Source organism: Musa acuminata, chromosome BXJ1-11 (assembly GCF_036884655.1).
Source record: "Musa acuminata AAA Group cultivar baxijiao chromosome BXJ1-11, Cavendish_Baxijiao_AAA, whole genome shotgun sequence".
Classification (NCBI taxonomy): Eukaryota; Viridiplantae; Streptophyta; class Magnoliopsida; order Zingiberales; family Musaceae; genus Musa; species Musa acuminata.
Genome location: NC_088337.1, coordinates 5023869 through 5050826, shown reverse-complemented (window position 1 = coordinate 5050826; position 26958 = coordinate 5023869). Strand labels below are relative to the sequence as shown.

Below are 26958 nucleotides of genomic sequence, written 5' to 3'. Positions count from 1 at the left end.
GAGGGACGCCCACGAGGTTCACGTTTCCTCCCCTCGTAGAGAGAGAGAGAGAGGAGCATGTGATTCCAAGTGGTCCATCGCATTACCGATTGGTTGGGTGTCAATAATAGACCGCGTTGTTTGAGCTCGGTGGGTCCTGGTGTTCACGGCGCCACGTGTATCTGGTCTTTCTCTGACACATCGGGACGCTGCGTGGTGGCACGACGCCCACGTGGACCACGTGCGTCCCCGCTTCGCTGCATCTCGCGTTATACGAGTCACAATTATATTGGTTTGGGGAATTCTGGGAAGCTTTGAAGTTTACGTCCTTACGAACCAACTATACACACTGCTTGTCGCCCCCACTCACCCCCCACCCGAATCAGGATCCATTTTTTCCAGCCAACGTGGCAGAGCTCTATTAGTTCTCCTAGGAGTGGACCCCAAACTTCAAGTATATAGACCTGTTTCTGAAAGAGGCCACACAGCTGATGATTCGAACCCGTTTCTTGATTATATCGGGGCCTCGCGTTCCCAATCTTTCTCGGCCCTGCTTTTCCGTGACGGTCTGCTAACAAAAGGCAACGCAGCGCAACGGGGAGTCGTTCCTCCTCTCTTGCTCGTTTACTTCCCGATCCTACCTCCCTCCGTCGCCTCACCCTCGGTTCCTCTTCCTCCTCTCTGTCTCGTGCCACCCCGATCAAGAACCCCAGAATCAAGTCTTCTTCCCTCGATCCGCGAGTCGAGCCGCAGCCGTCCTTCTCCGCCCCAAGAAAATGGCGTCGGGGGCCAACTCGGATAGGCTTCTTGCGAGGGATGTGAGTGATCTTGCCACCCGATTTCTTCTTGGACTCTTGATTTGGTTTCTTGTTCTGCTTCTTTCTTTGTTAATCCTACCGTGACGATTAGGTGAACTCGAGTGAAATTGAGAATCCAAGGCAGCCTCTGATCAATGGCGTCACTTCTAGCGAGAGCTATTCTGCTGCTGCAGCGATTCTTCCGTGAGTCCACTACATCCCGGGCAACTACTAATGCTTCAAGTTAGAAATAGTTGGATAGTAGTGGTTGTATGGTTTTCTTGCGTAATAAAAGGAAAATAACATAAAAGAAAGGCGTCCGAGAGAAGTCATTTTCTCATGTTTCAAATGGACAAAATGAAACAAGGTTTTTGCTTTCCGTATGTTATGACAACTGAAATGACACCCAAGAACATAAAACATCCTTGTTTTACTGATTTGTTTTCCAAAAAAGGTTGTTTAAGTAAGGATATCTGTTACATCATGTTTCATAAGATGATTAACTATCATGCTCAAATTCTACGAGTGCCTACCATATACAACTTAGTGTTAAGCTGTCATTCTAGAGGACTGTGGTTTTGTTATCAGTCACGAGAATTTTCTTATTGTCCTGTTTGCATCAGGTATGGTATGCCGATTTTAACATTACCTTTTTGTTAATCAGGCTTATTGATTTTTTTAGTGACATTAATATCAAAAAGGAAAAGAAAATGCTTGCTAAATAATTTCATAAAAATTAATTAGTTGCTCTAACTATTCTAGCTATACTGAATTTCTTGTAGGAATATAATTATACTTCTAGGGGAAGATTAAGAAGTTGTAATGCTTTGATTTAAGAACTACAGCAGATTGTCAAGAACACCTTTTTGACAATTTGCAATGGATGACTTGGAAACTCCCAACAGAACTGAACAGAAATCTTCTAATAATATCACAGAAATTTGTAATTTCTGTTAGTCTATTCATATGACTTGAAGGTCTCTTTTGCAAAATCATTGAATGGTAAGTATGGTTCCTGCATCATCTTAGAAATTCAATTGCATAGCAGTACAGATAAACATAGATGCCCTCTTGCATGCGGCAGGGGATGCTATTAAACTCTTCTATCTCATTTTATTGCTGTCATTGTTCTAATATTCAAGACTTTTTCCTATGTTTCATTCTTTTGTTCTGAAAATGATTTCAGAATTAACCTTTTAAACTCTCTTTCCTCCTGACCAGCACCTAACTTGTCTCGAGGATATTTGACGCATGATAGATGTTACTTTCACAAGTGAGAGATTTGTAAACAATTTTTAGAAAAAAAAGGATCTTCACTTTGATTCATTATTCTGAAGAGAAATGCCTTGTCTCTAAATGTTACTCCTGGTTCAAAACTAGATCAACATGATTTTAGGAGGTTCATTAAAAAAATGAAGAAAGTAAGATGTGCGGATATGGTTTCTTTGTTATGACAATCTCAAGTAACTCGATGAATTTTAGGTTCTTCTTCCCAGCTCTAGGAGGGCTACTCTATGGCTATGACATTGGTGCTACGTCTGGTGCTAAAATTTCTTTGCAGGTGTGCCAACTCAAGCTTTTCATCCTTGATAGTATCTGTTTTTTAATTTGGTGCTAAGGTTTCAAAATTCTGATAATTTATATTGAGTGTATCTGGCATAGGTTTTTTCAGTTAATGCCTGAATTCATAGAACACATTGGTTGGTTACTTCAGAAAAGTGTAATCTTAATAGAAGTTTGTTTTTCTACTTGAACTAAAACTTAAAATCATGTGAGATTATTGGTTATCTATTGTATGATTCAACTCATTATAAAATTTTGTTTCTACTTTCTACTGTAGGACATCATGTGAAATCTCATGTTGGTTGTGACCATATGATTCTGTTAATGGTTCACCATGTGGTGCTTCTCATGATTGTTTCTGTTACTTTATGGGAAGCATCTTTTGCTTGTATTTATTTCAATCTGGTTTGAGTAAATGGTTTCACATGGAATTTCCTTCTAATCTTCTTGTGAGAAATTGGCTCACTATCTGGAAACATTATTTTTGCTGTATGCACATTTTCCCTCAACTTGCTGCAAATGTGCTTCTCCTTTGCTATCTGATAATTTTGCCTTGTGATGTAAAAGTAGTTTTCGGCATACTTAATATGCCAATGTTGGGGCACTCAAGTAGACTTGCCTCTAGGTGGTTTAAATTAAGATTTGCTTCAGGGCTGGTAAATGTGTGAAGATGGACTTGGGATGGTGCATTCTCCTAAAACTGGATGATAGATGGGGTTAACAGGAAGGCAGAAGCACATGTTCAGGGATATTGAAAAAATTGTGGCAAACTAGCATGGTTGTTTGGGTGATGATCATGGTAGAGAAGTTCTGATAATAAAAGGTTTTTGTTTTGCAATTGATAATTCTTGTATCTTATGTTAGTGAAAATATAAGTACCACAGATCTCTGCTGAAAATATAAGTGCTAAAATATGATGCCTTTGCTGCAGTTTGAATTTATCATATGTTTCTGCACGAGATAAGTGCCACAGACCTCTCCTTGTTCCTCTGCCTCTTTGATACATTCTCCTAAAATGTTACAGCATCAACAATAAAATGTTACATCTTCTTGCAGTATCTCTGTTGTTTCTTCTGTTTTTTCTCTCCTTTTATATTCTAATTACTTGCTATCCATGCTGAGAATGAGACGAGAAGCAGCCAATATCACAAGTTTGAAAGTAGTTTTAGCATCCACAAATGAGACAGCTCTGTCATAGAAACGTGCTTGATACATGGGGAAAAAGTATGTCAAAAGGAACCAAGCTATTCTGAGAAAGTATCTGAACTAGAAGATATCTTTGACTTTTCGTTACAGAAATGATTAATGATTTAGTAATTGAGTTAAGATATCATTACAGTAGTTACTCTAAGAATTTTAGTTCAGAATTGATTTACCTATATATCTCAAGTATCTTCAGGGAAAAAGTTTATTCGGGTATGCTTTAATTGATCGATAATAGCTTAATTGACTATGTTGCTCATAGTATACCTGTCAAACTTCGGATCTCTTACATGTCTGATTGAGAGGTTTCTGGATTGTTGGTTTACTAAAATTTCTTTTTGCAGTCATCAAGCTTAAGTGGGACGACATGGTATAATTTATCCTCTCTGGAAATTGGTCTCGTGGTGAGTTAACACCACATAGTATCATGGATCACAAGAGCGTTGGTTATGTTATCTCTCGTCATCATATTTTGCACATTGCTATTTATTCCTGAATCCTGTATATGACAGGTTAGTGGGTCTCTATATGGTGCCTTGATCGGTTCTGCTCTGGCATTTACCATTGCTGACTTTCTAGGTTTGCTGCCTGAACTTTGACAATATAATAAGATTTTTCTTCCTTCATATCTAGAAACTAATCCTAGATTATATTTAAATGAAGGAAGAAGGAGGGAGTTATTACTCTCTGCTGTGCTATATTTTGTTGGAGCTCTGCTGACAGCATTGGCACCAAACTTTCCTGTTATGGTGATTGGACGTTTTGTGTATGGTACAGGAATTGGATTGGTAACTCAACCAACCTTCTTCTATTTATTTATGTTCATGTGATTTATGTACACATAAATTCCATAATTATTGATGATTCCCTTAATCTTGGCAAGTACTTAATATTGTGGCATACTCAATTATCATGTTCTGGCTTCAATTATTTTACTCTTGAAATCTTTTATTGTCCTTTAGATGGAGAAATTTTTTCTATGCTGATTTTTGTTTCTGCAGATGTTTGTATGTTTTCTTTGGTCCAATATTCTATTCCCACAAATTGTCACCGTTTACGATGCACTTCTACAAGCTTTTCATAACTTGTGCTTTATTTGTTTCACTATGTGATTGGCATGTTCATATTTTTTGATGACACTTCAATAATTGTTTTTTCAGAAAATTTTTCAGTATGAATTGGTGATGGGAATTATGATTCATTCACTTTTAGATCTTGCATCTTTTTGTTTTAAATTTTTCAGCAGAACAAGGCATGTTGGTTTTTCCATTTGTGAATCAGAAATCTTACTTCTTAGGCATCTACAACCTATTCTACTATTTGAGGTGTCCACTGATCCATTGTTGACACTTCTTGAAAGAGATTCTGTATTCATATCCACTATGTATCAGATATTGGTTCTCGTCTGTATCTGATACTTTCTTTATTTTTTTTCTTTTGCTACGTGAAATTATAATAAAAATCATATGGTGTTTTAAATCCCCGTGGGATTCTCTTAGGGTGCATTCCTTTCTATTCTGAGAGCAGCTAATTGTGAATTTTTTAATTTTTGATTTGTTAGAAGTGCTTTTCCAATACTTGTGAATACTTATATATTATAATTTAAGAGCCTGGCCCATTTTAAAATTCCTTTCTAATCAAGTGATACTTTAAGAGCTGAGAGAAAATTGAAACTTATATATTATACAAACTACAAAAAAACATATTGTCTCTATTTCTCTACCCTTTGATGTATCATTTATCTGTCATATATGTTGGTACTTATGCCCATCCATGTGCTTCATAGATTGGCAGATAAGTTCTAACTTCTTAGTACTTAATATTCTCATGGCAGTGACTCCTGTCCTGTGACTCATTTCTTGTCCAATTGGATCTTTGTTCCTTTATTGTGCTGGTGATGTTTGCAATGCAATCTTAGTTGTTATTTTGAGAATGCACAACAATATAAGAAGTATGTCATCATTCTATTTTCTGCATTGATATGTCGGCGCATATGGCATGTAAGATTGGTTTCTCTTTTACAAACCTTTGATTTCACCATATGTGTGACTCTGCTTCCTCATTTCTCAATCAGATGTTGAAGTCTACAGAAGTCGGATGAGTGATTCTGAACTCGGTTTGTCTAATATAAGATTTTGGGCTGAATCATGTGGTTCTTAACCGAAACCATTTGAGTAGGTTGGTTTTTTCTGAATCTGGTCAAAATTTGTGCAATTTCAACCCGTTTGGTTGAAATTTTATACCAAGTAATTTTGCTCATAATCAAGCAGTCAGCACACTGGTTTGGCCTCAGGCCAGTATGCAATTCCATTATGGATGAAATTACTTGTGAAGTAATTTTATGCCAAAAATTACATCCACATGAACACAGATAAATGAAGTTCATGGCCATTGTTTCTGTGCTTTTTCAAATGGAATGAGCAGATTGTGGCATTATCGAAGAGATTCATACAAGATATCACCACTTTTGGATAAAATGAGCAAATTTTAACATCGTTACAACACAGCACGTATCTGTCTAATAGTTTAGATAGTTTAATTAATATATGATATCTGATGAGTTTAACTTGATGCTGGGCATGTTAGATTTATATCATTATCTTGTATGTGTGATACTCTATTTATTAAGTCAACATTCTTTGCTTGCATCCCGCATTTCCTTGATATAAAAATATCATTTTAGAGAACAACTGTTGTTATTTGCTTGTTTTAAGTTGAACAGAATTGAATAGGCAATTGCAGTCATACTATTTATAATGCCTAACATTTAAATTTACATATTTTATATTTTGAAGATAGAAGTTTGTTCTAAATGCAGTTTTATTTTCATCAGGCTATGCATGCTGCTCCAATGTATATTGCAGAGACTTGTCCAACTCAGATACGAGGCAGACTTATCTCTCTGAAAGAGTTCTTCATTGTTTTTGGGATGCTTGTGAGTATAAATATACTGGTGTGTCAAAAATATGTGGGCTTGGATATGTGAATGCTCATTGTTTTGCCATACTTGCAGTTGGGTTATATATCTGGCAGCATCTATGTTGATTTGATTGGTGGATGGCGTTATATGTATGCCACTAGTGCTCCTATATGTCTAATCATGGGCATAGGAATGTGGTGGTTACCACCATCACCTCGTTGGCTGCTTTTGTGCGCCATACAGGGTAAAGGAAGCCTGCCACATGCGAAAGAAGTTGCCATTACCTGTCTGTGTCGTTTGAGAGGTGTAGCTTTTAGTAGTTCATCTTCAGAACAAGTTGACTTGATTTTGGATGAGCTGTCATATGTGGATCAGGAAAAACAAGCTGCATTTAGTGAGATCTTTCGAGGGAAATGCCTCAAAGCCCTCATTATCGGTGCAGGACTGGTGTTTTTTCAGCAGGTTGCCACAATGAATTTTCAGATTTGTTTAGTGATTTACCGATATTACATCTACCTTATCAATAGTCATTTGGTGCTTTCTTGCCATGACATTTGTTCTCTATCAGCTCATAGTTTTCTTCTACATCAGGTAACAGGGCAACCTAGTGTGCTGTATTATGCTGCAACCATTCTTCAGGTACTCCAATCTATGATCAGTATGTGTATGGGAACAGAAAGAAATATATGCTAACAAATATACTACTTTTATTTTGTGTTGGCAGAGTGCGGGATTTTCTGCAGCATCCGATGCTACACGTGTCTCTATTCTTCTTGGTTTGCTGAAGGTAGAAACAGTACTTGGTTTTAGCTAATAACTCATCGATCTGTATTCATATTTAAAACCTCCATTTTACATTTTCTTTTTTCTTTACCTGATCGATCTATGTATGTCTTTTTGAATTTACATATATCTGAAATTGGAATCTCATTTGTGAATTCTTCTGTTTAGTTTGACTTGCTTAAGAACTTGATTTAATATGTGACATTGTATGTTTCAATCTGTCATTTGTGAATTATTCTGTTTAATTTGATTTTATTAAGAACTTGATTTAATATGTGACATTGTATATTTCAATCTGCAATGCTTGTAAAATTGATAACACACTCATTTCCGAGCTATGGTAGAACATTTTTTCTTATGCCAACCAGTTCTATTACCATGTCTTCATGCACAGTAACAAGTGGCCTTCAGTTTACTATTTTTTAGTATGCTGATATATACTTTTTCATACCCCTCTTGCAAAGAACATATAGCATGAGCTGTATACACTATTAAATTGTCGCAGGTTCTTTTCAAGGGTCTAATATTTCTGTTTCCTTTGCAGCTAATTATGACTGGTGTTGCTGTTCTCGTGGTGGATAGACTTGGAAGAAGACCTTTACTTATTGGCGGTGTTAGTGGGATAGTAAGCTTCTTGAACTTTTGCTGATAGGACTTGCATCTGAGAACAACAGAAAGATAAAACAGTCCTGCTGTTAGGACTTACATAATATGTTTATTCTGTACGTAGAAGGGTATAACACAACACTGATGTGGAGGGCCTAGCCATTGATAAAAATTGTAGAAGATAAGAATCATGAAAGTTAAAATGGTAGATGCTTATTGGTGAAGAGTTAGATGGCGTCAAGCCAACTTATACTCTGTTCATTAGGCCCTTTGGCACAATCCCTGCAAAATATGAAAATACTAAAGAAATGCAGGGGCTAATAAAATAAAAATCAGAAAATTAAACAAAGTGGCAGTGAAGTTCTACATATGACTCTTCTACTGAGGGTTTTAATTGTCTGGGTCCAGTACAATATTCCATTTGTCTCTAAAATTCCAGATTTTAAGCATCTTTTTGTTACAAAACATTTATATCTTCCTCTAGTTTCTAGTTACATGCTAAAATTTAACATGCTCATACATTCATGTTCAAAATTGGGATGCTATTGGAACCTAGAACTAGAAGACTAGAAAGTTGGTAAGAAAGATTACAACTCTAGCTGCAATTGAGCTCGTCTTAAACTTGGAGGAACGATCTGAATCCTGTGAGTCATTGGACATATTTCTAAAGAGAAAATAATAAACAATTTTTTTCCATTACTGCTGGTGATTAGGCTTGAGCCTGGCGCATTTTAAAATTCCTAAAGTGGATACAACTACCATGCAGGGAAGATTGATGGTTGTAATTATGAATCTATTATGTAGTGTGATGCTCTGATACAATATCACCAGTATAGTGTGTACCTAGATTCATGACATGTTTATTGTTCCGGACAAGCAGTATTGGTTAGTATTGTGTTTGTCATATCATGTTACTATAGAATTTATAGAACCAATGTGTTCTTAGTAGAATTTAGACTGTTTTGCAGGGGTTATATGGTTTAAATATTTTGATATGTTGCCCTAGTAACCACATGTCTATGGTTTTGTAACTTCATTTTGTTTTCTTTTTGGTGGAATTTGCTTTTTTTTGTAGAAGTGCATATTTAAGAAGATTTATTCTGCCTGGTGTATTTTTATTTAAATTTGTGTGGGGAAGTTCAGATGAATTTGGATAGGTGTGCTGCTCTTGTATATCCATTTATAAGGTTCTGCGTGATTTCTTGCTGGTGAACTTTGTTCTTTACCTAGAAATCACAAAGGCACCAACAAGCTTAATTTTTGTTGTCTGTCTATTTTCTGTGAAAGAACTATCTGATGTTGTAGTACGAAGTTATGAGCCATCTGTAAATATTCTTTTGTCTGATTGAGATGATGCTACCTTATTATTCTGCAGGCAATCTCCTTGTTCCTATTATCAACTTATTACACCTTGTTGAACTCTCTGCCTTCTGTGGCAGTGATAGCATTGCTTCTGTATGTTGGTTGTTATCAGGTATTGTTTTATCATCTTTTCATTTTCTTTTCTCATGATTGTTACACAGCATTTTTATTTCTTAATGACGGTTGTTAGGAACTTGCTCACTTAAGTAGTATATTACTCATTTCAGGTATTCTTTTTTCGTCATCATTTTATCTGATAATATATTGGGATGCATCGCATAGAAGTATTGATTTCCTGCTAATGTTGCTTGTTATCAGCCATTGTATTATCATGATTTTATCTTGCATGATTGTTACAATATTCTTAATTATTCACAATAATCAAAGGATCTCTTTGTCACATAGTGATGTATCACTATACACATAGTGATGTATAGTGATGAATTCTCACCCACATCTGCTAAGGGAGATAAGTTCACCTGCTATTTATAAATAGGCAAAAAATTTCCAACTCATCATCGAATTTTGTTTGTCACCGACAATAGTGACAAACCATTTCTCTTCAATGAGTCGGGGACCTTTTTTCCAGTTGGCTCTTTCTATATTTGTTTTATGAGTTGTACTACATAGTGCATAGACATATCATGGCAATACATTTAAACTCTACATCAGTAGTTTCTTCACATTCTTTTTCTCTTTGGGTGAAGGAAAAGTTTCAATGCCATTGATGTTTCCATCAGAAGGAAAACCTGATTGGTTGCTAAAAATAACTAAGTCCTATCCTCATTTTTACCACAATATTTTTCTTCCATATAATTGTAAGCCTTCCCAAGGACAACCTGGGAGGTCGCTTGAATATCTAAGTTGTGTCCTCTCACCTAACACATTCTTACCACAGTATTTTTCATTCATGTAATTTTAGGCCTCATAATTTCTTCCCAATAATCTAAAACAGTATATGTTGGACACACTTGTATTGTTGCAGATTAGATTCCAAAATCTAATATTTTCTTGGGCCTTTAAATGACTCCAAAATAAGGTTTCAAGCAAATATTTGGTTACCAATTTATGACGATTCCTGTTTTTACCACAATATTTGTTTGCACCTTTCTTTATACGAGGATAAAACAAGATTCCAAAATCTTTGTTTATATTCATATAAGAATATATTTGATTATATGTATTAAGTTTGATATTGTTACTTCATTTCATAAATCTCTTTGGTAGGACTTCAAATTGATGTTTGGTTTATCATCAAAACAATAATCAGATTTGAAATCCACTAGAATCAGAATTGAAATGACTAAATCTTCTGATGAATTTGGTTCAGAGGCTCTGGAGATGCAATCAGAATCAAAAAACCAAATCTAGCTCCACAATGTAGGATTTCAAATATTCCAAATAGGGGACATGGAATCCTTCAAGAATATAGGAGTTTGAACCCCATTCATTAAAAACTTGGACCGGAATCACTAATTTAATTTCTTGTAAAATGTAATCAAATTTTGGAAACAAAACACCACCTAAGATGTTTTTCTTTATGCTTTAGTTTGGTGCTAACAAAGACATTTATGGTTGTAGTGCTGACCTTGAAAAGCAACAGTTGCCACTCAAAAAGCGAAACAGCCAGTTTGGTCCCTGTAAACATATTTTCAGAGTTTTCAATAGCAAGTGCAGTTTTTTCATTAATTCATATTCCTGCAGTTGTCATTCGGTCCAATTGGTTGGCTCATGATATCAGAGATTTTTCCTTTGAGATTAAGAGGGCGTGGATTAAGTATTGCAGTGCTTGTTAACTTTGCCTCAAATGCTTTGGTGACTTTCGCTTTCTCACCGTTGGAGGTAATTATGCTGATAATTTCAATATTGTTTTAATCTGTTTTTATTAGTTCACACGTCATATAGTAGTAGTATCATGATATGGTTGATAATAAGGACCATTTGATCATGTGAAGCCATGAGATAACTACACAATAATTTATATATATGCCTAGTGTAAAATTGAATAGTGAACCTTCATCTTCATTTAAGTCAAATTTACTTCTAGTTTATGTTATATAATATTAGCTTATTTGGTCATGCAATTTAGATGGTCGGGGCATGCTTGTCATGTCGTAAAAGGTCTTTCTTGCTTAAGATTGTTTCATTGCAGCAGTCCATTTATTATAACCAAACAATAGATGTATGAAATGGAGCTTCTGCAACAAGTCTTTTTTTTTTTCTTTTCTTCTATGTTGTTTAATTTGGAAAATGAGAAACCCTTTTGTTTATTCTCTTGGCTACCAGAATATGTTAATAAGCCACAGTACATATATTGTCATACTTGAGATGTTAGAAATGCACATCTTACATGTCTCAGTTACAAACCAAAGCATCTGTGAAGTACTTGAGGCTCACCCCCATGCTTTCTGATAATGAGTATAACTTTTTATAGTTTGTTAGTATGACGGATTACATTTCCTATTTAGTTTGGATGTCAGATGCGACATGCATTCGTGCTTGTGTGCTTTTGACGAAGCCAACAATCACGTTCCTGTGCATTTGAGATGTAAATCACCTAAGTTTCTTTTTTTGTTTTGTTTTGTTTTATGATATCAGACGCTAGTTGGAACGGGTGTTCTCTTCGCTGGCTTTGGGGTGATTGCCATTGCCTCTCTGCTATTCATATTCTTCATCGTCCCAGAAACCAAGGGGCTCACCTTGGAGGAAATCGAAGCCAAGATCTTATAGAGGTTTTAACCATGGCGCTACATCTCTGTATCTGCACGTACCAGACTCAGGGAAGCTTTTATGTTATCTTTGTTTGTTGCAAGGTCCTAAAAAAATTATAATATCCTTTTGAGCACCCCTGACACAGGACTCTTTCAATGTTAATACAGGCATTTTACCAAATGCTCTCGTGATGTAATATTTTGCTGGAACAGGGCATTTAGATCACGGGGCATTTGCTAGCATGAATTCCATACCTGAACGTAAGATTTATGTTATGCCACCACCACTACTACTATGTGTGTTTTAACAGGCGAATTGATTTGGTTACACAGTTTAGTTAAAATTTTGATCTTCCAGCGATAAAGTTGATTGGGTTTCACATTTGCTGCTCATATGTCGGTTAATACTTAACTGATGAATAGTTCTAATCGGAGGCTTCAATCGTTTGAAGTAAAATGATCCCTGATTTGGTCAAATTAGATTTAGTATGGAACTTTTAATTTGATCAAAACAGTGCAGGGTTGAGATAGGACGTATTTGGCTACAAATTCACCATTAATATTCGTTGTCGAGTTGTCTACGTCAACTCGACAAGAATAGACGATGCTAAAAAGGGCTGGTTACGTACTCATCCTTATCATTGCTATCATGAGCCGGTTAATAACCCCCACCCCGGCATTAGGAAAGAGGAAAAATTTGAGGCCATCAGTCATTTGCTTGGAGAGTTGGACACGTGATTTGATCAAAACAAAATTCTCTCCCTTTTAATTATGCCACCCCAAATTCCCTCGTCGCCTCTCCCTCTTAAAGTTGCTTCTTCTGCACCTCTCTCTCTCCCCAACGCCTCCCCAATGGAGGCTATACCTCGGCAGAGCCCAACATCGGGCTTCTTCTCCCCCGAGACGGGGATATACCGCAGCAAGCACCGGCCCGCCGCCCTGCCTCAAGACCCTTTCGTGGACCTCGTCTCCTACGTCTTCTCTTTCCCCCACCAAGGAGTCACCGCCCTCGTCGACTCCAGGTCCGGCGCCTCCATCGCCTACGCCGAGCTCCGCGGCATGGTTCGCTCCCTGGCCGCCGGCCTCAGCCGGGATGGAATCACCAGTAAGGACGTCGTCCTGGTCATGCTGCCCAACAGCATTCTCTTCCCGGTCGTTTTCCTGGGCGTTCTCTCGGTCGGCGCCGTCTTCTCTACCATGAACCCGCTGAGTAGCGCCGAAGAGATCAAGAAGCAGATGAGCCTCTGCCGCTTCACCTTTATCTTCACCGTCCCCAGCAACGTCGCGAAGCTGGGCGGATTGGGTGTCAAGATCGTCACGGTGCCGGAGGAGCCCGAGTTCGACGCCCACAAGTTCGTCCTCTTCAACAGTCTCATTTCGAGCGATCCCAACGACGCCCCGAGGCCTGTCATCCGTCAGACCGACGCCGCCGCGATACTCTTCTCCTCCGGTACCACTGGGGCCAGCAAAGGGGTCGTTCTTACGCACAGGAACCTTATTGCTACGGTCGAGCTTTTTGTTCGGAGCGAAGCTTCACTGTATGGTAGTGAGAGCCGGAGGAATGTTTACCTCACAGCCATCCCCATGTTCCATGTTTATGGTCTTTCCCTCTTCTCCATGGGGCTCCTGTCGTTGGGATCCACCATTGTGGTGATGAGAAAGTTCGATGTGGAGGAGGCAGTTCGAGCTATCGATGCGTTTAACGTCACTCATTTTCCTACTGTCCCACCGATAATGACGGCCCTGATAAGGGCCAAGGGTGCCACCGGCTGCCGATTGCAGTCCCTCGTGCAGGTTTCATGTGGAGCGGCTCCGATTGCCCCAAAAACTATTCATGACTTCTTGAAGGCATTTCCTCATGTTGATTTCATTCAGGTGAGACTAGCTATTTAATCATCTTTGATGATCGTTCTCCCTATCGTTAGATTTTACATGGCACCCTCAAGTTGTTTGATATTTGGTTAAGACAAGTACGAGATTTGGAGCTTTGGTTTTGTGAATCATAGATCAAAGTTAATTTGTTTACTTGCTCTGCGTCTTGGGTTTTGAGTGCCCATATGGTCACATCTCTTTGCATTTAATGATGCATGTCGTAGATAATTCTTTGTTCTATTTTATGCAAAATTGATGCAAATGCAACTTATATTGATGCATAAGAAGGCATGTTGTGGTAGTGTTACTCTTCTTCAATATGGACATCCGTTTGTGTCCTTTTTCTTCAATATGAAAATTCCTCTCAACTTTTTCCATTCCTGAAGGTTGCATGAAGCATAATCTCCAGAATCCTATTAGTTTACATCTTACTGTAGATTCATTCTAGTATGGAAATCTATGTGCTTGTGGCAACTTCCTGCTGAGTAGTTTGCTCCTCAACTCTTGCAATTGAATTCTTGTTATTCATTATGCGGAAGCGAGATCTAAATGATTCTTAGGAATTTGCATATTACAAGTTCAAGCAAGATTTCATCTTGCCTTCAACATATTAAAATTGCATCTGCAGATTACCACATAATATTTTGCTGTTTCATGCTTAAATTGTCAAAATTTAATAACATAGTGCCACTTAATAATGCATAGTATTAATTTAATATTTAGAACCACTATTTGATTGAATAGGGTTACAACCTTCACACATTATTAGATCTGATTAGAAAGGGGCATCCATTTTATCCAAAATTAGTACTACAAGTCCCTCATATTTGTCTTAATATCATCTAAAGTTGATTATCAAGTTACTATAGCTCAAAGCATGAGGTTTCACCTGTAAATTACTGACTCGGGATGTGAATGGCTTCAACACAGGTGAGTTGCATACTCATATAGGTTGAATGGTGTGCGTATAATCTGGAGTCCATCAAGCACCAAAGGAGAAAAGTTTGAAAGATGCTTATCTATATCCTAATTGATTATAACTTAACATCTTTAATGAGTATCTATTCAAAGAGAGATGAAACCATAAACACATATATTTATGAAAGACCAAACGGCCACTTTATTGTTTACCATCCATGTGAATATCTGAATCTAATATTTTAAATTCTAGTTTAATTGAATCTAACATCCAAATTTGAATTGGATATTTGTATACAGATTCATGCTTGGTGTGAGAATTATATTCATAATTGACATTATGAAACTAGCATAAAATGCAGAAGTGAATGTATTATTATCTTTTTATAAATATCCCTGCCTCTGGGAAAATGATGGGCAAAGTAGATCTCTGTTTCTTACATAGCATCCGCTGAGCCTTCTTATTTTTGATACGTAAGTGGTGATTTTAATAAATTCATAATGTATATTGGACATGTTTTCCGGTATTCAGAAGTAGCACATCATGACATTAGCACTTGACATATCCTCATGCTTGGGTCGTACCAATAGCATTACACTGGCATAACGCTTGTACCAGGTTGGCATAGATTTTGTGCTAAATTTGTGCCAACCGGCATGGTTGTGATTGCATGTAGCCAGCTTCTAGCCTGCCACCATAACTTAAAACTTTAAGGCGTTTACATATTTGTTGACTTTCATTTAATGGGTATTATTGTTTTATCTAATTTTATTGCAGGGGTATGGCTTGACAGAATCTGCTGCAGTAGGAACTCGTGGTTTCAATACAATAAATTGTAGAAGGCATATTTCTGTGGGATTGCTAGCTCCAAACATGCAAGCTAAAATTATTGATTTAGAGACAGGGTCTTGTTTGCCTCCTGGTACAAGTGGGGAGCTGTTGCTTCATGGAGCAGCCATTATGAAAGGTAAACTTAAAAATAGTTACAGCAGCCTAAGCTTGTAAGCTTTTATTTGGGCATGTTTTAGAAAAATTTTGTTTGGCTGCATCAAATCTTACTGTGGAAGCGTTTTGTTATCCTGCTCTTTAAGGCCATTTGATTTGCATCTATTTCGTTGATTGTTTTGATAATTTCTAGATCACATACCAAGGCCTGTGCATTTCATCTTCATCCTGATCTTCTAAAATATTGCATCGATTTAATTGGCAATGGAAAAGATCGATCTCGTAAATGCAGACAAGACTTTAGTTGCTTCTCTTCAGAAGATTAAATGATTATAATTAATCTCGAATGAGTTTGACTTGGTTCAGGTTCATGAATGGAAAATCACTTGATCCAGGTTGATTTGAAATTATGAAGAATGCAACTGTATAAGATGGCAGGCTATATACAATATTATGCATTTGAAGAAGCATATTTTTACTGATATTCAGGATGAGAGCCTGTGGATAACAAACTTACGCCTCTGCCACAAGGGCCAAGCAGAAATGGAAACTAAATTACGACATTCACCAAGTAGGCTTAGGTCCGTGCCCTGAGAATTCTTGTCATGGCAAAGGATGGGCAACTGCCATATGAAACTAACATTTTCACATAAATATACTAACTTACCAATTTATGATCATCACAATTATGTGGAGGTATGCTTGAGTTAGTGTTGAGTTGCAATCTAGAGAATTTATTGGATATCGTGCAGATTAAAGATGCTGACCATCTAGGTAATTGTGTATAGTGTATATTATTTTCTGGCGTGGCCTGTAGTGATTCTGTACACCACAGATTGTATACCTGGATATAAAACAGCCCTTTTAGTTTGACAATATGATGCTGAATAACTGCAATTATCTTCACTATAGCTAATATCGTGAAGAAACTACATGGAAGATAGGTCAGATTGATATTTCTGATATTACCTTTTTCTCTGTCTGCCAAACTTGTGTCATATATATATCTTTATATAAGTGACTGTATGTTGCTTAAGTGTTGTAGCGGAAACATGTATAGTTGTAGTGTCAATTACTAGAATAAGCACCCTTTATTTTCTTTGCCATCAATTCCAAATATCAACTTCCAATTGTATAACCATTGATATCAAAACTTAACAGGCTACTTAAATGACGATAATGCAACTTCATCAGCAATCATCGAGGATGGTTGGTTAAAAACAGGGGATATTGCATACTTTGATGGAGATGGATACTTGTATATATCGGACCGTCTGAAAGAGACCATCAAATACAAAGGATTTCAGGTATATCCAATTCACATACTCATGATGCAAAAAGAGGGCACTGATAACTAATGTGCTGTTCTTCAGTATATGCCTTATTTTACTATGAGAAAATAGGAACATTTGGGAGATTTCAAGAAGTATTCATTAATAATTAAAATATCAAACTGAAATGTTAAAAGAAAAGAAAACATATACAAGTCTGCTTTTTGAGCCTTATTACGTGATCACGGTTGCTTCTTGCAACTTTCTGCAATATCTCTGCACATAATTTCTTGTATGATATTTCTCTTGCAGATAGCACCAGCTGATTTGGAAGCGTTGTTGAATGCACATCCTGACATCGTGGATGCTGCAGTGACAGCGTAAGCTTTACAAGTTCAACAAAGAACCCAGAGATTCTTAATGCGTGCATCTTCCGCTGCTTTTATCCTAATATTATCGTATGACTTCTGTAGGGCTAAGAACGAAGAAGCTGGAGAGATACCAGTGGCATTTGTAGTTACGAGGTCAGGAAGCAAGCTTTCATCCACCGATGTTATCGAGTTTGTGGCAAAGCAGGTATCCACATTAATCGCATCAGTTCCTTTTTCACTTGAAAACCATAGATCTTTTGAAAAACTTTTAGAGATCGAAGGGTAAAATAAATCTTCTGTCCTTTGTGCCATATATATTTAGAGATCACTGAAAGATGATATGCCTGATTAATGACAATTGTGGGTTAGTGTAAACAGATTAGCGTATGTTAATGGTCTGTCAGTGACACCCGACATGGTGCCTCCCTACAGCGATAATGAATCGAATCTTGTCTTTAGTTGATCTATTTAGTCTCAAGCATATAAATAAAAGGAAAACATTCGATAGCACATCCAAATTAGCATAATCGTTTGACCCTTAGAATGCACATGTAGCAGTCTTCTGCTGGTTCTTTCAAGGTTGACTTCTGGCTCTGGAACTTATATTAACAGATGCTTATGACCTGTGTATTAAATTATCTCCTGTATATTAAATTGAGATGTATCTTTGAGACCATGACCTAAGTTCAACTAATATTTGACTCTTTGAATCCAGATCTCAATATTCTTTTACATCGTCTTCTGTTGATGTTTGTTCTAGGTGACTCCCTATAAGAAGGTTAGAGAGGTGGTCTTCGTCAACTCGATTCCCCGATCACCAGCAGGAAAGACACTAAGAAGGAAACTGCGAGACACTTTAGCTGCTTCCAGGATGTAATTCGACTGCAGGACAGAAGAAGAAAGTCCAACCCCCTCCCTTGGTTGCAATTTGACCTCACCAAATGCATCTTTATCTAATTTTTTTGCAGAGAATAAATAATATAATTTCTACATGCATGATCTGCAAATCACGCAGAGAGAAAGGCAATTAGTTTGATGGGTCAAAACCGCGTGCGATCTGCTAGCTTGATTTCCAAGCAGATGCTGATGCTGTGGTCTCGTGTTTCCAGAATAATCTTTCGACAGCTTCGCATTGGTTGTGTTGGCTCACCAAAGAGGAATTGTTTCAGAGACATTCGATTTGGTGGTGCAGCATCACCACCTCATGTTCATGTGTGGAGGACATCACGTGTCCTGCACGCGTGAGATCTAAGTATCACCGGATCGAGTCGGTTGGGAGAAGTTGGTAGGGCTGACATATGTCATCCCCCTATTACTAAACTCAGAGGGGGACACAATATCGAATGACAAAAATACCGTCGAATCATTGAACACTCGATCATGTGTTTCTTAGGATCTGATAATAAGATTTCTTTTAAAAGAAAAAAAAAAAGAGATCATACCAAGGTTTACGGTATTGATCTATACTGTTCGATACGAGTGGTACGTATCGATCCGACAAGAGATTGATGCATGAATTGTCTTGTATGGACAAGGTCTTTTTCTAACTTATATTATTTTCTTAATTTCTTCTAACTCTTTTAAACTTATTTTCACTTTCATCTAACAATTCAAATAATAAGGACGATTTAAAAGGTAAGATGTCAACTTCCGAAAAAGATGTATCATTATTTTTTTCTAATTTAGATTATTTTATTAAAATTATATTTATTTCTAATTTATAAATTTTAATTTAATTTTTTTATTTTTAGATAATTTTGAGGTTATTTTTGATTTTTTTTGGGTGTATTGTCGATATGCCTCGCTAGATACCATATCAGCTACTGTTGGTTGACGAAGGGGACTAATAATTGCCTTATACATTCGTGCCGAATGAGGTTATTTCGGTAAATTCAATAGGAAAAAGACATAATATTCGATCATTGATTGATTTATTTGCTGAGAGGCATGCGATCGGCACTCTCTCCTCGATCTCCGCCTCCTCCAGCTTGCTTCCCTCCGTACCGTGGTTCTCGTGACCGGAATCGTCCGGCTAGGACAGGTGGGCTCGTGAACGTCTCCGATGGCGCGGTTGCCTCGCAGGCGGCAAGGCGGTGTGCCCAAGGAAGGCGGCGCCGGCGACGGTCGCGTGCCGCCCACCGAGTCGGCCGAGGAATCCTCTGCGTCGACTGTGTCCCCACGCGATCCGCCGGAGCCCCAGAAGGATCCCCCGTTGGATAGGCCGGTCCGCGTCTACGCCGATGGGATCTACGATCTTTTCCACTTTGGGCATGCTCGAGCTCTTGAACAAGCCAAGAAATTGTGCGTCCTCTTTCCCGTTTCATTCGGTTTTATTACACATATACTCCTTACATATATACATTTTCTGGAATCTTGATGATTGTTGGTCAAGAATTTCGAAGTTTTGGTTAAAATAATTAGATTGTGGTGCAAAACCTTAATGGCATCGGAATCGAAACTAGATCGTATGTGCGTGGTAAGGCATCACGAGCATGATGGAATCATAGAGCCATGTTCTTCTTTAGTTTGATTTCTGTCATAAATTAAGATTCAGTTTAAATAAAGAGCGTCTTTGTGATTAATTCTTGTGAATGCATCACACGCTTGGGCACGTGATCCTTCCTTCGGTGCCGCTGAATGATTTGATTTAGTGCTTTGACATGGGGATCCTGTTTCCTAATCCCGAGTCAAAAGTCAGTAAAGTCCACTTGTGTGATTTGGAACGAGATACCATGCGAAGAGATTTGCAATCCTAATTTGTTAATTGCTTGTGTTTAAAGTAATGGTGGCAGAGGTTTTGTTTGTAGATATTGGACATTTCTTGCAGTTAAGAGCAAAGCTTTTTCTTTTTGCTGTAGAGTGTGATATTGTGAGTGAACTTAGTTTTTCTCTGGAACCTATGATGATTATAGGGCCGTAAAACGGTTGGATTAGGATCAGTCAGTAAATGATATGAATCAGATCTGATTCAACCAAATAAGCCAGTGAATTTACTAAAAACTTGTCCAATCGACACACTTTGAACTCCTACCCAAAAAATCAATCTGAAAACCTGATTGTAAACTAACGTTGATAAATTGCTTATACTTGATCAAGTTCTGAATTGAGATATTAACAGGTGTTGTTCATTTGTTGAATCTGATTAGATCAGCAATGGCTTGGGTTGACGTCGATGCACATCTTTTCTGAATATTAATTGATCTCCAATCAGACTGTTGGTTCAAAATGTTTATCCATATTTGGCTTGGATCTGATAGGCTTTAGAATGGATTGAATTATGTCTTATCTTTATACAACCCTATGTGAAAATATATATCCTGGAGGAGTTCGTTTAAATTTTCTTTCCTTTATTTTAAACGTTGATTAGAATCTGCATTTTTGGTAATTGTATTAGCTGAAAAGCCAAGTATAAGGCCTTTGATTACTGTGAAGTTCTGTCTGTAGTTCAGTAGTATCTTTAATAAACCTCTTCAACAATCAGAACTTCGATTATTCATTATTTTGGTAAATTTGAGGATGAGCTCCACTTCCATAATTTTTTAACAAATAATAAATGCTTTTACCTTGTGCACTTTCCTGGTCTAAGTGTGGGGGCAACAAAATAGTACTCAGATGGTTTCCACAGATGGAAAAATGATCGTCTTCTTATTTTTGTTGATCTCTGGACTTATGGAGTTCTTATGTAACATCTAGCCAGTATAAGGTATCATATTGTTAGTTATAATTTTCGGCTGCAAGTATTGATAAGCTTTTATGCTAAAGAAATAATGCTCCCTTTTTTGTACAGATTACTGAAATATTATGCTGCATTGGTTGATTTGACTTTATCTATAATATTCTAACTTGAGCATATTTGTATCATTTAATCAGGCTCTAAATATGATTCTTGTACTCAAAAGTTTTTCCAGTTTCCTAGATTACCACCTTCTTAAGCTTTGATAGAAGAAAAGTTCTTAAGCTGTATTTTTTCTCCCAGAACAAAGTGTATATCGAGTTCATTTTGGTCAAGAAAGTGAATGGATAGTCAAGCAGAGAGATAAAGCCATAGAATTTGTCTTTGCACTCCATCTGAGATTCTGTTATTCTTTCATAATCTTATTGCTTATGAATTGTAATTATGCTGAGACATGGTTTCTTATGAACTATCTTTCTTAAATTGACATGTTCTTTTTTTTCAGATTCCCAAACACATATTTACTTGTGGGTGTCTGCAACGATGAAATTACTCATAGATATAAGGGAAAAACAGTCATGAATGAATCTGAGCGTTATGAATCTCTCCGTCACTGTAGGTTTGTACTATGAAATCCTTTTTACTTGTATTGGGAAACTTTTGGTTTACTGGTAAATTACTTCTGCTGCTTTTTTATATCTTTCAGTGATGTAAATCTAGTCAAACAACTAATGGTTTTTTTGATATTTGTAGACAACCATGTAAAATCTATTTCATAAGAAAGCAAAAAAAAAGGGTACTTTTCGTTATTCAACGTAATCTTTGATGTTGTTTCTTATCACCCCCCATTAAACACAATTATGAGTCAGAAGTCAAATAAGAAATGCTTCTTAGGTAAAATTAGCCACATCTTTCTGACATTACTAGGACAGAAAATTATTCTCTTAATAAAGAAATAACAAACTGAAGCTTTGGAATCATTGCTCTCTGACTAACCTACATGGGAGAGACAACAGACTATAAATAAACAGATTAACAGATAGTTGATTTAAATTTGAAATTTTTCATTATTGTTGAATATCGAAATGGCTCTTTAGTCTAATGCTATTATGCTATGATGCTCATAAGAAATTGGATGCTTATTAAATCAAATATTATATTGTGTAACAAATTTTTTTTATTTGGAGTTGCCTTTTTCCTACTTGGTTTAATACATATTACAGAAAATAGTTACCACAGTACTTGTTGACCTGAACAAAAAGTTATTTCCAGATTTTTCTGTTACTTTTGTTGATTATTGGTTGTGTATACCTCATGAGCCTGTGTTTTTTTTGCATATCAGGAACAAATTACGTCACTTTCTTATCATTAATTTGATACTATAATGATACAATAGCAACAACAACATACTGTAATATATCCCAATTGTTTTGGTTGTGGTTGCATGAATCTTTTGCTGCTATTGAGCTCTGGACAAAGCATCCTCCTTAAATCAAAATTGATGATCTGATGATCAGCTATTAAATCCGTTCCGGTTACAATATCTTAGTTAAAGGTAGTGTTAGTGATCTTAGAGCAGCGTCAAACTCTTGTTTGCTGCATTTGTCATGGTGTGTCATTTGACTTATTATAAGTCAGACTGCTGATTTTGTGTACTCTTTAGTGTAATAACTAGTCGTACGTGAGTTCTGTCGGTATGTCAAGTTACATGTTGGCATATGCTTTAGCTTTGATGCGAATGAGCTCTCATGTAAATTACTAAAATCAGAGAAAAATAACTTAGCTAAAGGTCTGTTAATTTATGTTTTTCATCACATTTACAGCTGAAATATTGTGCTTATTTAATTGTAGGTGGGTAGATGAAGTTATTCCTAATGCTCCATGGGTTCTCACGAAGGAGTTCCTCGACAAACACAAGATTGACTACGTTGCTCACGATGCCCTTCCGTAAGATATATAATTCCTTTCTGAAGCTGCGAGTTATCAAAAAAATATTTCAAATATATAATTTCTTTAGTAATAGATCCACATACTTGTCGGTTTTTTGATAGTATAGTCTATTAGCCTGCTCATAATACATTATATGGGTACTTTGTATAATTGTGCATGATTTCACGTGTTTTGGTTATTTTTAGATTAGTCAATGCGGTCCTATACTCCTATGTAACAATTCTTGAATTTGCAAGTACACTGGAAGAATATAAGCTTTACTCATCTGATTTATCAAAATATTTTGATCAAGCAAAGGTTGGATTTGTCGAATTGCTGAAATGGTGCATTTTTTACTCTCACCTATAGTACCTAGGCAAAACTGGACTTACTATTCTTTTAATTGTTTATTGTTTGTGCTGTTTCTCAACTTAATCATCCAAAAAGGTCAATTTCTATGGAGTTTCAAGTCCTTGGTATTGGCCTTTGTTAGCTTAAGTCCCACCTGTCCAATTGGTAAAAACTAGTTTAGATGTAGACTTTGTTGTTACATCATGTGCCCCACAGTTCCGTTACTTATCAAAATAGTCTTTTGCAGATATGCAGATGCAAGTGGATCCGGCAATGACGTATATGAATATGTTAGTTCTCTTGTTGGAATTTATGATCTTATGCCATTTTGATTTCCGTTATCTGAATACCCACTTATTCATTAAACAATCAGAATTACATTTTCTTATAGGTCAAGTCCATTGGGAAATTTAAAGAAACAAAACGGACAGATGGGATATCAACCTCAGACATCATAATGAGGATTTTGAAAGATTACAACAAGTATGTTATGCGTAACTTAGCTAGAGGTTATACAAGGAAGGACCTTGGTGTGAGCTACGTGAAGGCATGATATTGCTCTTGAATTGTTGCCTTTAATTGAATGAATATATCTCTTGTCATTTTTGCCAATCTCTGCCATCTTTGTTCCTTCTTGTCATTCTACCTTATTGCTACCAGGAGAAGCAACTGAGAATGAACATGGGCATAACTAAATTACGTGAGAAAGTGAAAGCACAGCAGGAAAAGGTATGCTGAAGGTTTAGTTATCTGGTATTATCCAAATCATAACTCTCTGTGGTCCTTAGTTCTAGATCTCAGGTTGCCAAGTTCTTGCTCCGTCCATTCACTGATCTGCTGTGATGTGATATCAGAGGAATATGTTGTTTTCTTATTCTTCTTTTTGAATGCACATAAATCATAAAGGACAAGGAAAATAAGTTAATCCAACCAACATTTGTCGTCAAGAGCTTGCTGTTGCATGTTATGATCAATTTCATCGAAGCACATGTTGAATCCTAGTAAATAAATCATAATTGCTATTCAAGAATTCCATCTGGATTTACGAATCTATGGTGCTTGAAGACAAAAGCCTGATTTATGCATGTCAACAACATTTGAAATCTCTGCCTTCTCTTTCTTATCAGGACATTTTTTTCCTTCGATAAATCTGTTTTATAATGAGAGTTATAATCACCAGCCTTATGTAGTAATTTATAATATTCTATTCTTGGTATGTCCCTGTCTATTTTTCAAAGACCAAAATTGAAATATCTATCTAATCTTTTTGAAGATGGACACTTTACAATCACGCAAGAAAAAAACTATATTCTTTTATGTGATTATTTAGTGTCGATTTTCACTTTCTAATGGTATTAATTGATATATTGCTCCCTGCAGTTACATACAGTAGCAAAAACTGCTGGGTTGCATCATGATGAGTGGGTTGAAAATGCGGACCGCTGGGTCGCAGGATTTCTTGGGAAGTTTGAGGAAGGATGTCATATCATGGTGAGTTGTCAGATCTGAAATTTCTAATAATTTCTGGATGTGATTATAAAACATATTCTTCATGGGAATTGGCATTCGCATGTCAAAAAATACCTTATGGATTTAGCAAAATAGTTATATGTGCTCCCTCCATTCGACCAGTAGATTAATGTCTAGTTGCGTAACGATAACAGGAGACGGCCATCAAAGACCGAATTCAGGAGAGACTCAAAAGGCAGTCGAGCAAAGAGATGAATGCCAACCTTCTGCAAGAGCCAGTAGCTTCATGACATATCCGATCAGTAACTGTGCTACTATCATGCTCCTTAGTATTGTGCTATTCCTCCTATTCGTGGACTACCACTGCTAAAGCGGTTAGCATCGATTACCAGTACATCAAAGGTATGCCAGGAGACAGCTGAATGGCTTTTCCACTTTGTGGGTTTTTGCTGTTGGATTTAGTGAAGTTGGATGATCACCACGGCATGGGAATGAATCATGTCTCAGGTAGTGTCATTACCAAACTGGCTTGCAGATTGTACGTATGTGTGCTGGACTTTGTTCCTTATATTTGTTTCAAGTGCTCTTAGGATCCACTGATGGAATACTTTACATTGTCCTATTTTTATGGAAGTCATTTCCAGCATGCCAAATGGATTCACTGATGGAATGTTTTGTGTTATCATCTGTAGCGCTTAAAAATCTCATGTCTCAAAATCAAGTGGAACACAATTTTTCCTGTTTGACCTGATGATAATTAATCTCGATTGCTCGTGCTTTGTGATGCTAAAAAATGCTTGATAATTGCCTTTAGGTACGTTCCGATTGATTGATTACACGTCTTCCAGCACGCCGTGTACGTACGCCCCGGGCATTTCGTCGAACAGCTGGAACGCCGACGCACAGCTGGGGGTCGGCGGCCGACTTCATCGAGCCGGAGTCAACGTACTTTGCGACGGCGAGGGCTTCGATGACGCCGGCGAGCCTCCGGTAACGGGCATCGTGTCGCACTGCTACAGTGTATGTTAATCGTTAGTACTAGAGTATGCTTACCGTGCGTGAGAATAAGACCTCGCAGTTAGCACGATTTCGTAGCGATTTAATTTTCTTGGGGGCAGTTCATGCACCCAGCGGGAGGCGGTAAGTGTCCGTGACGGTCAGCAGATCTCCAACGTCCTTCGAATCCAGAATAAGCCCGGCTGCAATCGGGCCCGTTAAGAAGCTTGAGGTATGGAAACAGCACCGTGATCTTACCCGCCAGCCACTAGGTACCTGAAACGCCTCCAAAAAAATTGAATCTTTGCAAAATCGTTCAATTTTATGTTACCTTATTCTGTCCTGCGGTGATCAGACTCCTGTGTTGCCTATCCTGCCACCGTAACAGCGTGGAGTGAGCTGGTGCACGCCGAACCCGTCTCGCTCGGTTTCCTCTGTCGAGCTCTCGTCTACTTCTACCTCTAACTTCGCCAACAGTGGCCGCTTCGCCGTAGATTGGAACCTTCAACCTACCAGACAACCTTATATACCATCAGGTCTACTTCATGACAGGTATGCTAGAAGAATGGGTCAATCTCGGAACCACCGGCGACCAAGCTCCTCATGCATCCTCCTCCCCGTAGGCGAGCAGACCGTCGGCGGAGAAAGCAGTCATGTAAGTGATGGAGTGGAGAAAGCATTCTCCTAAATCAGCCACAGAGCTTCCGGCGGCTGTCCAGCCTCGTAGTGGCAGCGCATGACCGTGTTCCTGCTCGCCGGTCATTTCGTCGAACATCTGGAACGCCCGACGCAAAGAGCTTCTTTGCCAGGCCGGTGTGAACGAACTTGCCGCAGCGAACGAATGGGAAGTGAATGCGTTCTGCTCACCGTCACGTGAGAATAAGAAACCACAAATTGGACGATTTCGCAACGATTTAATTTTTTTTCGAGGCAGTTCAGGCACCAGTGGGATGCGGTAAGCGTACAGCGACGATTCCAGATCTTCGACGTGACGTCATTCAATCGGGGCCGGATCAAACCGGTCCGACCCAATTGCATAAGAAAAAGCCCGACCGCCATCCGAGAACGGGCCGCAGTTTCTAACAGGCCGGGCCCATAACGAAGCAGAAGGTCTGGACACCCTCAGTAATCTTACCGCAAGCCACCCGGTGCCTAAACTGCCTCCAAAAAAATTAAATCTTGGGAAAATCATTGAATTTACGTTATCTTATTCTGACAGACGGTGATCAGACTCCAG

At 37.7% G+C, this 26958-nt stretch overlaps 3 protein-coding genes across 3 annotated transcripts; all 3 read left to right on the top strand.

Annotated features, from left to right (window-relative positions):
• The first annotated feature begins 470 nt into the window (after window positions 1-470).
• Window positions 471-12150, top strand: LOC135596990 (D-xylose-proton symporter-like 2). The gene is made up of 14 exons (XM_065089342.1): window positions 471-797; window positions 889-980; window positions 2259-2337; window positions 3887-3946; window positions 4055-4121; window positions 4206-4330; window positions 6376-6477; window positions 6556-6924; window positions 7054-7101; window positions 7187-7249; window positions 7790-7870; window positions 9227-9325; window positions 10918-11055; window positions 11812-12150. Exons 1-14 carry the CDS (start codon window positions 756-758, stop codon window positions 11941-11943), a joined length of 1497 nt encoding a protein of 498 aa, XP_064945414.1. The 5' UTR covers window positions 471-755; the 3' UTR covers window positions 11944-12150.
• A 564-nt stretch (window positions 12151-12714) lies between these two features.
• LOC135596989 (4-coumarate--CoA ligase-like 6) lies at window positions 12715-18294 on the top strand. The gene is made up of 6 exons (XM_065089341.1): window positions 12715-13799; window positions 15493-15682; window positions 16822-16967; window positions 17244-17311; window positions 17405-17507; window positions 18063-18294. The coding sequence occupies exons 1-6, from the start codon at window positions 12777-12779 to the stop codon at window positions 18177-18179; spliced, it is 1647 nt and encodes a 548-aa protein (XP_064945413.1). The 5' UTR covers window positions 12715-12776; the 3' UTR covers window positions 18180-18294.
• A 951-nt stretch (window positions 18295-19245) lies between these two features.
• On the top strand, window positions 19246-25390 carry LOC135596987 (choline-phosphate cytidylyltransferase 2-like). The gene is made up of 8 exons (XM_065089339.1): window positions 19246-19603; window positions 21481-21594; window positions 22827-22922; window positions 23503-23545; window positions 23647-23802; window positions 23916-23984; window positions 24636-24746; window positions 24920-25390. Exons 1-8 carry the CDS (start codon window positions 19365-19367, stop codon window positions 25013-25015), a joined length of 924 nt encoding a protein of 307 aa, XP_064945411.1. The 5' UTR covers window positions 19246-19364; the 3' UTR covers window positions 25016-25390.
• The last annotated feature ends 1568 nt before the right edge of the window (window positions 25391-26958 follow it).